Genomic DNA, 16,023 nt, shown 5'->3' on the forward strand with positions numbered 1-16,023 from the left:
CTCCCCTGCTACGTTCACCTGAGAGGGCAGACGGGACCTCATCCAAAATACCTCATGTCTGAGCACTCCCAGCACTCCCTCAGTGTGCACGGTTCATTTTTGCTCCAAGTCCACCCGTGGGAGTTGAACCCACCACCCTTCGGACTGAGGGGCGAGAATGCGACCAACCGAACCACAGCCGACAAATTATAGTCCTTAAAATCTCTCTCCCCCACCGCCCCCCTTCTCTATAACTCCTCTGCACCCCATAATCGCCCTAACTCCAACAAGAACTGCAGAAGGTTTTAGAAAGATTTCCTTCCTCTGATCTCTGTGTGTGTGTGTGTGTGTGTGAGACCTATCAGGTCATTCCTGGGACTTTCATTGCAGGGGACAATGAGTGACAAGCAGCGGGAAATGCACCCAGAACCTGTGTAAAGCCCCTCAGACGAAGGAAACAGATTAATCTCAGCGATAACACATTACCGGGAATCCAGCACTGGGGCTCTGCGCACAATATCCAGTGCAGATTTGCCCTGCACGCCGACGAGCAAATGGAGAAACGCAAGACCCTTTAAAAAGTTGCAGCGGATTATTGCAAACTTTCTATGAAGTCCAAACGCGCGCTTAACTCCAATATTATTATTTTTTTTAGAAAAAAAGTTCACAAAACAGCTTTTATTGGAATAAAAAAGAAAAATTTGGTGTTACATGTCGAAGAAGACATGACCCAGTAATTGTGACACTTGGCGGAGTGCCGATTGTTCCACGTTGTAAATCTTGGTAACATGTTCTGGTATAAGGTTACAGAGCAAGGCGATTGGCCCCTGTCTCGCTCCGAGGGACGTACCGGAGTCCTGACTGGCTGCTTTTTAAATACGGGAGGTGACTCCAGAGGAGGATTCTATATATATATATATATATGTAATATACATATGTGTATGCGAGTGTGTTTGAAATTTACAACAAAAATTGAGAGAGAGAGAGAGGGTGGGTGGTGGTGGGGGAGGAGGCGACGGGGAGCAGGATTGAAAAGGACTGAAGCAGCTACAGCAATTTTCTAATGTAGGCTTTGAGGATTGCTCACAGTAGAGGGCTGGGAGGGGAGGCTGCTGAAGAGTTCGGTGATGCAGGACGCCAAACTGGATGATTTCATTTGTCATCTTCGCAAAGAAATGGTGAGTTTGCGAGAAAGAAAGATGGGACAGTGTCAGCGGCGATTTGTACTCGCTTTGCCTCCTTCACAAAACCCCCGGGTGCGGCGAGTTGTTTCAAAACTTTTTATTTTTAGTAAAGGAGGTGACAAAGTTCAGACCGAGAGCGGACGGCGGGGGGGTAACTAAAATCCAGTATCGTCCTAGAACCTGTGATCAATTTTTAAATGATGCATTATGCCAGATTTTCATATTCTCCATTATGCAGTTTTAGAAATGTTAATTAATATAATTTGAGTTCCTGGGACCCAGCAACCGGTGGCCCCAGCAGGAAATTATGCTTTTAACATTTTTTTCCCCCAGTTTTATGATTTAGGGTTTTTTGTAGGGTTGCCCCAGTTGAGATCCTAATGGGGCAATTGTGATGCCCGGGGGCTGTAACTCCAGTCCCGGACGATGAGAGAGGCACAGGGGATAGATAATTAGCAGTGCGAGTTGGAGAGGGGGTCATAGAGGCTGATGCTGTGGACCACAGAGTCTAAGCTGGCTCTGGCATTACATATCGGGCTAGTGTGGACTTTCCCCCAACCCCAAACCCCTCTCCCGACACTTGTCTTCATTCAGAGAAAGGGGAGGGGGGAGCGAATTTGAAAAGAGATTGCGTAGAGAATGCGGGAGCACAAATCCTAGGTTTGTGAAATGTAGCACAAAGCAGGCCAGGTGAGCTATAAGCGTGTCCAGGTGTTCTGTATGCAGCCCGGTTAGCATGCCCCTACCTGTTTGCAGTGCCGGAATGGAATGTCTAAGGAGGGAGAGAGTCTGGCCCTTTTCTTACTCATCCCGAACTCATTGGAAACAATGAGGGCGCTGCTTACTCCAGTGTGAGCCCCGACCCTCTGGGGGTCATTGACTTTTCCTCACGAGAGTTTCCTTTGCCTTGAAGTGCAGACATTTATGGAGAATATAGTTAGAATCTCTACCAAGACTAGCGCTCCAGGGAACTGGTTGGAGAAAGAAAACCAGACTGAGCATATTTTTTTGGCGGGAGGGAGGAGGAAATTCTTCTCCCTCCCGACAATTGTTGTACCTTCACTTTCCTTTTCCCAGCTTGAGATATTGGGCCAGGAGCGGTGTGGAGGGTGTTTGAGCTAGTCATCTAGAAGCGTGATGGGCCGAGTGGGGTTCCTGTTCTGAAATCATTAAACTAAGCACAGAGGAGGTCTGCAACCTGGGATCTTGCTGCTCTGTATGGCTCAGGCTGACATCGCATAGTGCACTTATCTATCGTGTCACCAGAGGGAGCCTAGGATATTCAGACATATTCAGACATATTCAATCGTTCAGCAGTGAAATTTTCAGGTGCACATGACACCCAAAGGTTACACTAGATTGAGTGTTACTCTGGAGGAAGTCAACTCTTTTTTTGGCTGGGGTTGGGGGGTGAAATAAATGGAATGCATCTTTATTGAAAGCGCACCTACATACCCAGAGTGGCTTTTAGTTTACTGATGCACAAATCCTAGATTTGTAAATCAGTGTTGTAGCATCGAGGCTTCGTGGATAAGCTGAATACAAGTATACAGACATTGGCTCACTCTTCTCAATTTCATTTCAAAATATTTATTGTAAGAATCTGAACTTAATGGGAAGATATAAAAAAAACATCTTAGTCAGTCTGATAGGAAATAGTTATGAAAGCTATTTTTAATGTAGATTTACTACTCCATCTTTCTCTTGATACAGAACTGAGGTAATCAGTCTGGTCGCATATGCTCACAGATAACCTATTAAACACTGCTGGTCTCACACACAATAGAGGTCCTGCAGACGGCAGGACAAAACGAGATCTGGAGCTAAGTAGATCTTCATGACACTGGTGCCTAGACAGTAATGGTAATTATTGTGGGTTTTAGTGGATTGGAAGGCATATTGGTATGGGAGCAAAGCTGGGCAATCTCTGGTGTACAGAGGAACACGGGAGGAGGAATAGGCCATTCAGCTGCTCAAGCCTGCTCTGCCAATCAGTGAGATGATGGCTGATCTGAATCTTGACTCATTCATTTGCCTTGGTTCCGTATCCTTTTATACAGTTACTTGGCAAGAATCTATCAATCTCAGATTTAAAATTATTGAGCTAGCATCAGCTGCTTTACATGGGAGAACTTCAAACTTCTATCACTCTTTGTGTGAAGGTGGAGATATACATAGGTATGTGGCACAGAAATGGGCCATTTGGCCCAGCCAGTCCATGCCAGCATTTATACATCACTCAAGCCTCCTCTCATCTTTCCTCATCTAATTCTATCATTGTAACCCTCCATTCCCTTCTTCCTCATATGCTTGTCTAGTTTCCCCTAAAATGCATCTATACTATTCCCTTCAACTATTCCCTGTGGTAGCCAGTTCCACATTCTCACCACTCTCTGGGTGAAGAAGTTTACCTTAAATTCCAATTTGGAATTCTTGGTTACTGCTGTATCTTACACATAGAACATGAAACCAGGTGCATACACATGTGCAGGTACAAGTATACAGACATTGACCCACATGCGAAAGGTGTACGCAAGTATGTACATACACTTACAATGCATATGCACACCCAATGTACAGAGATATACATTCACACATGCTCATGAAGAGGGATACACAACACATAGTGATACGAATGCAAATATGCACATACCTAGGCACATACAGATACCCACACACAGTGAACTAAGCTTAGAAATGATTTTTCAACAAATCAGAGGCCTTCCCTAGGAGATTTTATACTGTAATAGTTAATGTTAAACAATGATAGAGAAATAATCACCCATAATCAATGTTTCAATTGAAATTACTCATCATTTTCTTGTATTTTGTCTTTGACCAGATAAATATGAAGGAGGCAGGGGCTTGTCTTCGGGATCAAATGCAATGTATGATGCAGGCATTGCAGGACCTAAAACAGATCCACAGTATCAGCACCCTGAACCTGAAGGAGGAGGAGGCGGCCTTGCCCCCTGCCAAGGGGAGGAGCTCACACAGTTTTACCTCAGAAGTCTCCGAATCGGACACATATGACTCCGCTTGTTGCCTAGCATCTCCGAGATGTGAGGACGAAGGCAGCCCATCAGTATTTGCATCACCCATCAGCGAGAGAAGCTTAGAGTTTGACTCTGGTTATTCAGAGGCATCTGGCCCCACGTTGACCAAGGCAGCACGAGTAGGAAGCTCACCATGTTTGAGAGAGAATAGACTTCCTACTGTTGGGATCTTGAGGAATAAAATTGGCTTGGGACTAAACAAAAAAGTAAGGCCAAAATCTACTTCCGATGTTTATTCGGAACAGTGCTCTTGGAAGATTTTCGATTATACGGATCCCAATGACTGGACAGTGAATTTGCTCTCACAGAGCAGGAATAGACAGCCCCTTGTACTGGGGGACAACTGTTTTGCAGATCTGGTGGAAAACTGGATGGACCTACCAGAGGAGGTTGATGAGATGACGGAACCAAAGGCTAAGGATCACTCCGGCAGATGGTTGGGAAAGCCTCATGAATTCATCCTGAACATCTCTGGAAATGTCAGGCGTAAACTGGCCAACATTTCAAGGTCTGACAGGTCAAAGAGTACAGACCCCAAGCACCAAAGCAGCAGAGACAACAGCCATGCACAAATGCTATCAAAGAGACTCTCTTGTCCGACAAATTTGGGTAATTACATGCCAAAGCTCTCTTATCTGAATCGTTCTCACTCTAACCTACCCCAGACGCATGAAGCATCAACAGACTTTGATAAGTTTATTGCTTTGATGAAAAGCAGAAGTAGGAAACCAATAATTTGCAAGGACACAATTAGTTATGTATAGAATAAACAAAATGAACATTGATTCTTGCGCTTCCAACTCGAGGCGTATATTAATCTCATTTTTGTATCACTTTTTGATATAAGCCAAAATGTATATAGCCATGTAGTTTGTGCACATACATTTTATATTTTATACAATGCCTTAAAATAAACACAAAAGATTCTTCAACGGTTTTGTTCGACATCTCTTTGTTTATTTGGATGTTAAATTCCAGCACAGATAAATCGCCACAATTATATAAATGTGGTGTAATCCTTTTAATGGCACTCTACAGATATTTGTCTTCATTACTATTTTCTGGTCTGTGTCCATGATCTGACCCTCTCTACAGCTTTTCACTTCAATTTGATTCAAAGCAGAGACACAGCCAAGCTCAACCAGAATTGCAAACAATTAGCATCTGTTACCAAACAAAGTGGTTTCAATTAACTGTAGGTTCTTGCAGCCTAGGTGGCAACTATTTACTGTATGGTTTCCACACAGGGGAAAACGATTAAAATGTTCTTTACTTCCAGTGTATGGCGTTTCTATCATTAAGCAAGGAGTGAGATACACAGCAATCCTAGTTGGCATAGAAGTTACCATTTCCAAACTGTGGTCTTTTTACACCAAGGAGGAAATGTGAGGAGAGTTCAAAAGGGTGAAAACTAGCCATAGCCTTAAATTGTCCTAGAGGAATCATATTAGTCATCGAATTGCTTTGTGTTAATTCAGCAGTGTCAAGAGTTAAATCCATTAGGTAACATACCTAAATCTAGACTCTATTCAAAAGCCCATCACATCTTAAGTGTTACTTTTAAAATTATGCAGCTCTTGCAAGGTGTCCTTCCCCATCAGAGAGTGTGATGAATTGAACACGTAGAACAAGCTGACCAAAATGAAGGGGCTGTTCTCAGCGTACAACAAAATATAACTTGTAAGTGAAGCTGTGATTACTTCAATGAATTGTGAAAATTAACCTGTAACAAATATATTGTCGATTTTACTTTCTAACACTTGTTACAACATAAGGAGTTTTTCAGTTAAACCATTTATATACCATGAGACTTCCCATTGGCACATACTTCACAACAAGGCTGCCTTGTTTCTGAGGGACTAGTGACTTCTCTTTGAAATCTATCAGGTAAGTGATACAATTCCTTTTCTGAAAGCAACTTCAGGGTCCAACCCTGCTTGGAGTCTATGTTTTTTTGGGTGACATTTTCCTCCAGTTAATAAGTTTTTCTTTTTGTTCTTACTTTTCATTCATTGTTCTGTCAAAATGAATAGTGTGGTTATTATTTGCATCCAAATTGGCTAGTAAAATGCTGGTTTGGCATTTTCAGTCGGCACCATTACATTTATTTATCTCATCTATTAAAAATATTTTAATTTACAGGGAAATCTGTGCTTATTAAGGTGAAAGATCTCTGTGCTAAGGAACTGATCACTTTTTCACTATTGGCATCCACGATGAAGTATTCGGCAAACATGGACCGGGTGCAGATGAAGTTGGCTATGTCTTAATCCTGACTGTGGATGACACCTCCATTTCCCACACTAATATGGTGGCTAGGTAGGCAATGGGTGGAAATGTAAATGCTCTGAGTGAGTCTAGCAATTTAGTGTCAATTATTACTGAATCAGGGGGCAGTTTTGTGTGATTGACTCATGACCACTTCAGATTTTTCTTATTTGTTCACGGGATGTGGGCGTTGCTGGCTAAGCCAACATTTATTGCCCATCCCTAATTGCCCTTGCGAAGGTGGTGGTGAGCTGCCTTTTTGAACTGCTGCAGTCCATGTGGTGTAGGTACACCCACAGTGCTGTTAGGGAGGGAGTTCTAGGATTTTGATCCAGCAACAGTGAAGGAACGACGATATATTTCCAAGACAGGATGGTGAGCGGCTTGGAGGGGAACTTCCAGGTGGTGGTGTTCCCACCTGTCTGCTGCCCTTGTCCTTCTAGATAGCAGCAGTCGTGGGTTTGGAAGGTGCTGTCTAAGAAACCTTGGTAAGTTGTGACTGCCCCAGTTCCTGCCACTTGGCATCTTTACAGTGAACAAAAAGAAATATACAGAAGATATATTCATCCCCTCAATCTGGGTTGGATTCAAATCTAGATCCTGGAATGAAACAACAGTGCAGTCTAGATTTTCTGCTGGAGGTTATTTTAAAGAGGGTTGCTGTCAGAGTTTAAGACAATCTGAAATGTAGGCTTTTGACTGTCCACAGTCTGAACTTTGGCACCACTTTTTAATGATAATTAAGTGTCCGCACACAACAGTGGCAACCTAAACCATTAGTTGTGGTGCTTCACTGGATTATTAACTTTTATTTTTAAAAATAATAAAATATTTTTGGGTGAGAAAACGCAGTAACATTTAAAAATATCCAAGCTTTGCAATGTTGATAGACCAACAATGCTGAGATTTCTAAAAGACTATCAGAAACTAGTGCAAGTGGCTGGTTGAGAGGGGCAGGGTGGAGGTCTCAATACCCTGCTGTTTCACCGGATCTGGTAGAAAACAATGGGAAGATCAACAGCTTCTTCATCTTCCTCAGTTTTAAAGTCTATCTCAAACTTTAGGGACTTCACATGTTCCCCGATCTTCTTCTTACTGAGCATCGTCACAATCTCTGACAATCTGAAAAGAAAACGGCAAAATATTAATAGATATTAATGAGAAATCTGAAGATAAGTACTACGTATAACACAACTATGTCTGACATCACAAACTATTGGCTTTTTGATTGTATAATGTGTCCTTATGATTCAGTTGATTCAAACAGGATGGATTATTTCACTCTTTTAAGAGGCAATATGTATTTTTTTGGTGCTCATTTCTGGACAGGTTATTGGAAGGGTAAATTTCTGTGTCCTATCACTGTGTCTGAATCTCCAACACTTTCCTCACCATAAGTCATCACAGAGAAGAGGATTTTGTCTCTTCAATTCAAGTTGTGTGTAGCTCTACGTTCCAGAAGTGAAAGGACTGAAGCATATACAACCACATCTGGAATGTTGGCATATGTAATTTAATGCAATAAAGTGTGAAGTAATATACTTTGGTTATAATATCAGATTGGAAGCTGAAAGCTAGCTCACAGATCCAAAAATATAGTTCTGCTCAGTACATGGTATTCTGTTCACGTCTGGGCATCCAGCTTTAAAAAATAAAGACTTACATTAATATAGCACTTTGCATGGCCACCAGACAACCCAAAACATGTTACAGCTAATGAAGTGCTACTTTGGAAGTATATTTTGGTTATTCTAGTCTTGGGGGAAGTCTAGCGACAATTTACCAGGATAATACTTGGGATGAAAGGACTTAGCTATAACATGGGACTGGGCTAACTTGGGTCGTATTCCCCAGAGCTGAGGAGCTTAAGGGTGATCTGGTTGAGGTGTTTAAAATAATGAAGGAAATTGGCAGCAAAGATAGGGAGTGACTCTGTCCTCTAATTGGGAAACTGGAACAATGGCACAGTTTCTTAAAATGTGCACTGGGTTGCTTGCAAGTTAATGCAGAAGAATATGAAACAAAATTCCATTAATACAGAATTAACTGAGGTGTCTGAAAGGGTGATACATATTTAGAAAGGGACATGGAATGTAGGCAAGAAATTGGAAATTGCTATCCGAATGGTAGAGCAGAGTCTAATGGGCTGATTGGTACACTCTTATTCATAATCCTCAAAGGTAACGATTATTTGCACATATTGGGAAAGTCCTTTGATGACTCAGAGCAACTCTGAAGCAAAGAGTCAAAAAAGTTCCAAATACCTCTATAGTTCACTTGTGCTCTGTCATTATGGGGAAAGACGCAGGAAAAGTAAAATTCGAGGCCAAAGATAGTCACCAAGAATCAAATAGGGAATTCAGAAGAAATGTCTTTTGCCTAGAAAGTGGTGAGCACATGGAACTCGCTACCACAGGGGGTAGTTGAGGTGAATAATATTGATGGATTCAAGAGTAAGCTAAATAATAACACAAAGGAGAAGGGAATAGAAGGTTTTGCTGTTAGATAAGGAAGGCGGGGGGGAGGCTTGAGTGGACTATAAAGACCAGCATGGACTGCTTGGACTCAGTGGTCTGATTCTGCGCTGTATATTCTATGTAATTCTATTCAATTATATTTTGTATTTAGTAAGGACAATAACTTACATTTATACAGCACATAGATACAAAAATGGAATGCTGAGTCAATGGATGAGATGGGAGGGGTCACCAAAAATTTCAAAAAAGGGTCTCAAAGGCAGGAGAGGGTGAGAGAATAGTGTATCAAAACTCATTAGTTTATAACTTGCTGCTTTTTCAAACTATTTCATAGAAACTACAAAATTAAACCCTTATTGTTCAGCTGCATTGAAAATGAAACATGCAATGCTGTATTTTCAATGGCCCAATTAAAATTCGTTTGCTTGACGAACTACAAGATGATTTTGAGCAGCTGCTATTTGACAGGTGTTGCCTCACAGTCATGTTTGCCTATTATTTGACTAATTACCCTTTTCTCAAATGTATTCATGAATAAGAGACTCTTATATTCTTATTAAAGGCACATAATTTTAAACCATATGTATAATGAGTAGGTCATTTCCTCCAGTTAAACTCTGGAAAGGACAAAGGCATGCTCTTCAGCACCCACCACAAAACTCTGCTCCTTCTTGATCAATTCCATCCCTCTCCCTCCTGTCCCTAGTAAATATCTTCAGCTGAACCAGGATGTTTGCAACCTCAGCATCCTATGTGACCGAGCTGAGTTTCTAATCCCATATTCCCCCCTCACAAAGGCCACCTACTTTTGCCTACATAGCTCCAAGTCTTCGCCCCACCTCAGCTCATCGGCTGTTGAAACTCTCAGTCATGTTTTTGTTAGCTCTCAAATTGGCTGCTCCAATGTTTTCCCAACCAGCTGTCCATCTGCCACCCTCCATAAACTTGAGATCATCCAAAATTCTGCTGTTCGTACGTCAATCCATACCACCCTAGTCAAATGATATACCTGTGCTCGCTGACCTACAATGGCTTCTGGTTTACCAATACCTTGCTTTTAAAATTCTCATTCTTGTGTTCAAATCATGGCCTCGCCCCTTCCAACCTTTGTAACTTTCTCCTGCCCTACAACCCTACAAGAACTTTGCATTCTCCCAACTCTGGCCTCTTGTGTTTCCCCACTCCTTCCCCCACCATTGACAGTTCTGTCTTTAGTTGTCTAGATCATTATCTCAGGAATTCCCTCCCTAAGCGTCTCTGCTTCTCCCCCTTTTTTTTAAGAAGCCCCTTGCAGCCTACCTCTTGGACCAAGCTTTTAGCTAATAGTCTTAATATCTCCTTCTTTGGCTCAGTGTCAATTCTTGTCTGATTATGCTCCTGTGAAGTCCCTTTGGCAAAGATATTATATAAATGCAGATTGTTGTTATTAGGGTTTGGATGGGTTATGTATAGATTAATAAATACCTGGGATTGAGGTTACAGAATTAATCAAGGGGCACAGGCAGTTTTTATCAGTAAGAACAGACATCTGCGAATGGTTGAAGGATTGAGATGATTTTACAAACCACGAGAACTACCTTTGAGTTTTTTAAAATTCATCATGGGATATAGGCATCTCCACCTAGGCCAGCATTTACTGCCCATTCCTAATTGCCCTTGAGAAGGTGGTGGTGAGCTGCCTTCTTGAACCGCTGCAGTCCATGTGGTGTAGGTACACCCTCAGTGCTGTTAGGGAGGGAGTTCCAGGATTTTGACCCAACGGCAGTGAAGGAACGGTGATATATTTTCAAGTCAGGATGGTGAGTGGCTTGGAGGGAAACTTCCAGGTGGTGGTGTTTGTTCCCATGTATCTGCTGCCCTTGTCCTTTTAGATGGTCATGGTCGTGGCTTTGGAAGGTGCTGTCGAAGGAGCCTTGGTGAATTCCTGCAGTGCATCTGGTAGATGGTACACACACTGCTGCTACTGTGCATTGGTGGTGGAAGGAGTGAATGTTTGTGGATGTGGTGCCAATCAAGTGGGGTGCTTTGTCCTGGATGATGTCAAGCTTCTTGAGTGTTGTTGGAACTGCACTCATCCAGCATTAACCATCATCTAAATCCAAAGATTAGAGTGCTTTCCAGAGTTGGATATACATTAGCTTCATGGGGATGGTTTTAAGTAGATATATATTCATAATTGAGCAATCTATGCACAGCATTGATAGGATGAAGATCAATAGGATTCAGACTAATTGTGAAGCCTGATTGGAAGTTTGACAAATAATGCATAACTGCTGGAAAATTCCATGGTCAATCTTATGTCTGTGCACCCTTCCTATTTACAAAATATTACTTCATGATGCCACATTTTGTTATACTTCCCCATCAATTTAGAAATTCCTAAGTCCGCAATTATTGCGGAAACAGCCTATGCAACTTAATGTTCAGTAATTATCACCACTCACTAATGGCTGCAATGTACCATCTAATTTTTGTGTCGACCGCCTCCTCAGTCTGTGAAGCAGACATACTTTGCTGCTTTCCAGGGCCCCCAAACTATTGCCACATAATCATTAAATAATACACAATCAAAGCATTATGTAAAAGTAAGGACAGTCTGTATGACTTTAAAATGAGGACTGCATTATGTCTGCAAGCCTTGGGTCCAATATCCCCATTCTTTAACCTCACTTCACTTGAAGACTATATTTGGTCTTGACACTCGGGACAACTTTGCCTTTATGCAGAAATGTAAAAGAGGCAACACCGACTCAGCTATCAGTTTTGCATTGCTCCTGATTTTTATTTCTATTGAAGATGATCCGCTATAACCCATTTTACACATTGCCGCACGATGTCAAGATGCATCCCTCCGAGTGCAGCTGGGTTGGTTGACTAGGTATTAAAAAAATTTGAGTAAGTGTCACTTCCGAGGTAGAAAATTGGCAAGTTCTAAGTGTTGCTTTCTAGTAAACATACCGACGACTAACTCAACCAACCAGTAGACATAATAGTTTTGCGATGGATGCAGAGTGAGATAATTTTGAAGAGAATTTATTCTTCATTTTTGTGGATACCACTCCACCCCCCAGCCTTCATAGATCAGCAGCAGGTTGGTGATACCAAACTGTTCATGGTAAGCTCCTCGGACAATTCTACTGTTGATCAACATGGAGAGCGCAGACAAAGATTTCACTGTATTGCCTTTAAAAGGGATTTCATAACCGTTTTAACTTCTTAGCATCAAAAGCCTTCAAAGCCAACTTTCTTGACTTCTGCTCCTGAGAAATGAGGGTGCAAAGGTTAGGCAACAGGGGTGGAGTCCTGTTACTCAGTCATCTTTATATTGCCCTGGGATTTCTGAGGCTTGTACCAAGCAGTGGGGAGCGGAGACCATAAAATTGGGAGGCGTGAAGTTGAAGAGGACACAAGTGGTGGGTCAGGCCCCTTTCTTCCCAGTGATGCACCAGATCATTAGGTCATCTACCAGCTTATCTCCGAGATCTGTGGTTTGGCCCACAGCTGGACTCCTATTTCTGCTCCATTTCCCACGCAGGTGTTGTGTCTGGAGTACACCTAACCCACCAAATTTGGGCAGAGCTCAGAGTACGTACGTGCGTGCGTGCGTATGTGTGTGTGTGTGTGTGTGTGTGTATGTGTCTGTCTACATGTGTGTGTATGTCTGTGTGGGTGCATGTATATGTAAATGTGTGTGTGTGTGTGTCCAAAGATAGATATAAATAAACATTTAGATACATTCCTCTCTGCTACTTAATGGAGATATTAAACCATTTATTTTAAGCAGGTTAACATCTTAGAAATAGGATGGACATAATCTAAGCTTGTTACAGGTTTGTACAGCAACATACATACTATAATTTCTAGCTTAGGACACTAGCTATTGTTTATTCTGTGGCCCTGATCTCTGGCAATTTAGCCCTCCATGCTCAGGCAACTCATTCTTATATTTTATTTAGTGGCTGACCGATTGGTGAATATAAACCTAAATCAGAACACACACGCACACACCAGCAGAGTTCTGCTATGGTCTGGTACTATCAGGAGCTCCTGTGCTTTTCTTTGTAAAGTGATAGGAAATGTCTTGGAACGGTATCAGAGGAAATAGCCACAGGCGGATGTTTACTCCAACCGTCAAACAGCAGCTACAATTTTACATCCTTCAGCTGCTGGCTCAGAGGATAACCTCCAGCCTTGGGAACCCACACTCACATGAACAGAAATGTAAGACATTTCCAACAACTACAACAAACAAGTAAAATCCTGGACAGTGGAGTCGTGTAAATATAAGACTCCTTAATGTACCTGCTGAGGTCGGGTTAGCTCAGTTCCAGCGAACCCATTGACTCTCCCACTTCCTAGTTTAAGGAAGTCTACAATCCAGGAGGGAGAGAAACACTGAATGTTTCTGTCTGTCCTGCATTCACAGGCAATGGGAAGGGGGAAGGAACAAAAAAGGAATTAGTCAGAAGTTCTCCCTTGCCCTCCGTCTTTCTTCCTTATCCTTTTTTGTTTCCTGTTGTCACCCAAGTGGCTAAAACATATAAAGGTTAAATAATGTTCAAGAAAATACAGTTTTAGATGATCACAGGACGTCACCTGGGTGCGAATTATGTTTGTATTTTCATACTAGTGTTTCAATGGAGCTATGAAGTGTACTATTATACAAATATATATTGCTTAATGTTTATTGTGTGCAATTTTAATTGGAGGATTCAGTTCATCTTTTAACAGGAGTTCAGTAATTGGACTTCATTTAAATATCACACAGCAATGTAACGGAAGCAATTACTCATTCCTTTGTGGAGATAATCTGATTATCTATATACATATTTAGATACTTGGAACTTTCAATCCCATCGTCCAAGTCCCTCTGTAAGTAACAATACAATCATTTACATCTTCTGAATTCCTTTTTACTTTAGCTATAATGAAGAGATTTCAGAACAAAGGTGCCAAAGATTATTATTAATTTAACTGGCAAACATTGCTGTAACCAAAGACCTTTCTTTTTAATTCCTTCATGGGATGTCGCCCTTGAGAATATGGTGGTGAGCTGCCTTCTTGAACTACTGCAGTCTGTGTGGTAAAGTACTTCCACAGTGCGGTTAGGGGGAGAGTTCCTAGGTTTTGACTGAATGTCGATGAAGGAACACTGATACATTTCCACTTTAAGATGGTGTGTGTTTTGGAAAGGAACTTGTAGATGGTGTTGTTCCCATGTGCCTATTGCTCTTGTCCTCCAAAATGGTAGAAGTCACAGGTTTGGAAGATGTTGCCGAAGGAGCCTTGGCGAGTTGCTGCAGTACATCCTGTAGATGGTGCACACTACACCCACAGCGCGTTGGAGGGACTGAATGTTTAAGATGGAGGAAGGAGTGCCAATCCTGAATGACATCTATCTTTTCGAATGTTGTTGGAGCTGCACTCATCCAGGCAAATGGAGGGCATTCCATCACACTCCTGACTTGTGTCTTGTAGGTGGTGGAGAGGCTTTGAGGAGTCAGGAATTGAGTCACTTGCTCCAGAATACATTGTCTGTGACCTGATTCGTAGCCACAGTATTTATGTGGCTGATCCAGTTAAGTTTCTGATCACTGGTGATCCCGGGGATGTTGATAGTAAGGGACTTAACAATGATCATGCTTTGAATGTCAAGGAGAGATGATTAGATTCTCTCTTTTTGGAGATGGTCATTGCCTGGCACTTGTAAGGCATGAATGTTACTTGCCATTTATCAGCCCAAGCCTAAATGTTGTCCAGGTCTTGCTCCTTTAAGAGAGCAACTCCAAGAGATTTAATGCACAAACACTGATGTGACACATGGCCTTGTGATCAGTGTTTTTGAATGTAATCACACAGACCTGTAGATGTTAGCTGGCTAAGTTTGTTATCCTCTCCTGTAAAGAGATCCTGGGTGGACTGTTGCAGGTCACGACTAACTATTGAGTAGGTTGAAAGAGCGTGTTTGGAAATGGAATGTGGTATTGTCTTCCAAATTAGTGCTCATCTTTGCCGGGCTTCCATGTTTGAATCCCTCTGATCAGGTTTCTGTCTCTGTCCTTGTACCAAACAAGCTGTTATCAAAGTCACAAATATAAGACTGTTTAACTAAACTATCCCTCCTCATTCTTCTCAACCTGTCTGCAGCCTTTCCTGTGCTTGAGCGCACTATCATCCATCAATGCCTCTCCCAGCTGTTGTGCAGCTGGGTGGGACTACACTTGCCTGGTTCCATTGTTATTTATTCAGTCATATCCAGAGAATCACCTGCAATGGCCTCTCCTCCCATTCCGCACAGTTACCTCTGGTGTCCCCTAAGGATCTCTTCTTGGCCCCTCCTATTTCTCATCTATATGCTGTCCCTGGATGACATCATCCAAAAGCACAGTGTTAGTTTTCACAAGTATGCTGATGACAGCCAGCTCTGCCTCACCACCACCTCTCTCGACTCCTCCACTGTTGCTAGATTATCAGACTAAATTACCAGTGCTGGATGAGCAGAAATTTGCCCCAACTAAATATTGGGAAGTCTGGAGGTATTCTCTTAAGTCCTCAGCACAAACTCTGTTTCCAAGCCACTGACGCATCCCTCTCCCTGATAATCAATTGAGACTGAACCAGACTTTTCCCAACCTTGGTGCCATATTTGACCGCGAGACGAGTGTCTGACCACCTATCCATGCCATAATTAACATCACCCAACTCCATCCCTGCCTCAGCTCACCTATTGCTGAAACCCTCACCCCTGCCTTTGTTACCTTTAGACTTAACTATTCCAATGTATTGGTGACTATTCCAAGCTCTGAAGAAGAGTCATACTGACTTGAAACGTTAACTCTGTTTCTGTCTCCACAGATGCTGCCAGACCTGCTGAGTTTTTCCAACCATTTTCCGTTTTTATTCCGATGTGCTCCTGGCCGACCTCCCATGTTCTCCCCTCTGTAAACTTGAGATCACTCAAAAATAAAACAAATACTTCCAATAGAAAGTTTGCACTTGTATAGCACCGTTCATGACTCAGTATGTGGCAGAAGTGCTTTGCAGTTAAAAAGTGCTTCA

General features: G+C 42.2%; 2 protein-coding genes across 3 annotated transcripts in view; one reads left to right on the top strand and one right to left on the bottom strand.

Annotated features, from left to right (window-relative positions):
- Positions 1–918: 918 nt before the first annotated feature.
- inka1a (inka box actin regulator 1a) lies at positions 919–5,152 on the top strand. Its single transcript, XM_078543191.1, has 2 exons — positions 919–1,157; positions 4,006–5,152. Exons 1-2 carry the CDS (start codon positions 1,107–1,109, stop codon positions 4,981–4,983), a joined length of 1,029 nt encoding a protein of 342 aa, XP_078399317.1. The 5' UTR covers positions 919–1,106; the 3' UTR covers positions 4,984–5,152.
- Positions 5,153–5,154: 2 nt separating this feature from the next.
- uba1 (ubiquitin-like modifier activating enzyme 1) overlaps positions 5,155–16,023 on the bottom strand; it is a 254,790-nt gene continuing 243,921 nt past the window's right edge. For both annotated transcript variants that reach the window (XM_078543185.1, XM_078543186.1), the window contains exon 25: positions 5,155–7,609. In XM_078543185.1, coding sequence (XP_078399311.1) covers positions 7,471–7,609 — 139 coding nt within the window. In that variant the 3' untranslated portion in view covers positions 5,155–7,470. The remainder of the gene's footprint in view (positions 7,610–16,023) is intronic.

The sequence above is a fragment of the Cetorhinus maximus genome, chromosome 6, assembly GCF_964194155.1.
Source record: "Cetorhinus maximus chromosome 6, sCetMax3.hap1.1, whole genome shotgun sequence".
NCBI lineage: Eukaryota > Metazoa > Chordata > Chondrichthyes > Lamniformes > Cetorhinidae > Cetorhinus > Cetorhinus maximus.

Coding starts and splice junctions, on each gene's coding strand:
- inka1a (XM_078543191.1), top strand. CDS start 1,107: ATGCAGGACGCCAAACTGGATGATTTCATTTGTCATCTTCGCAAAGAA. Junction 1,158..4,005: donor GTCATCTTCGCAAAGAAATG/GTGAGTTTGCGA, acceptor GTCTTTGACCAG/ATAAATATGAAGGAGGCAGG.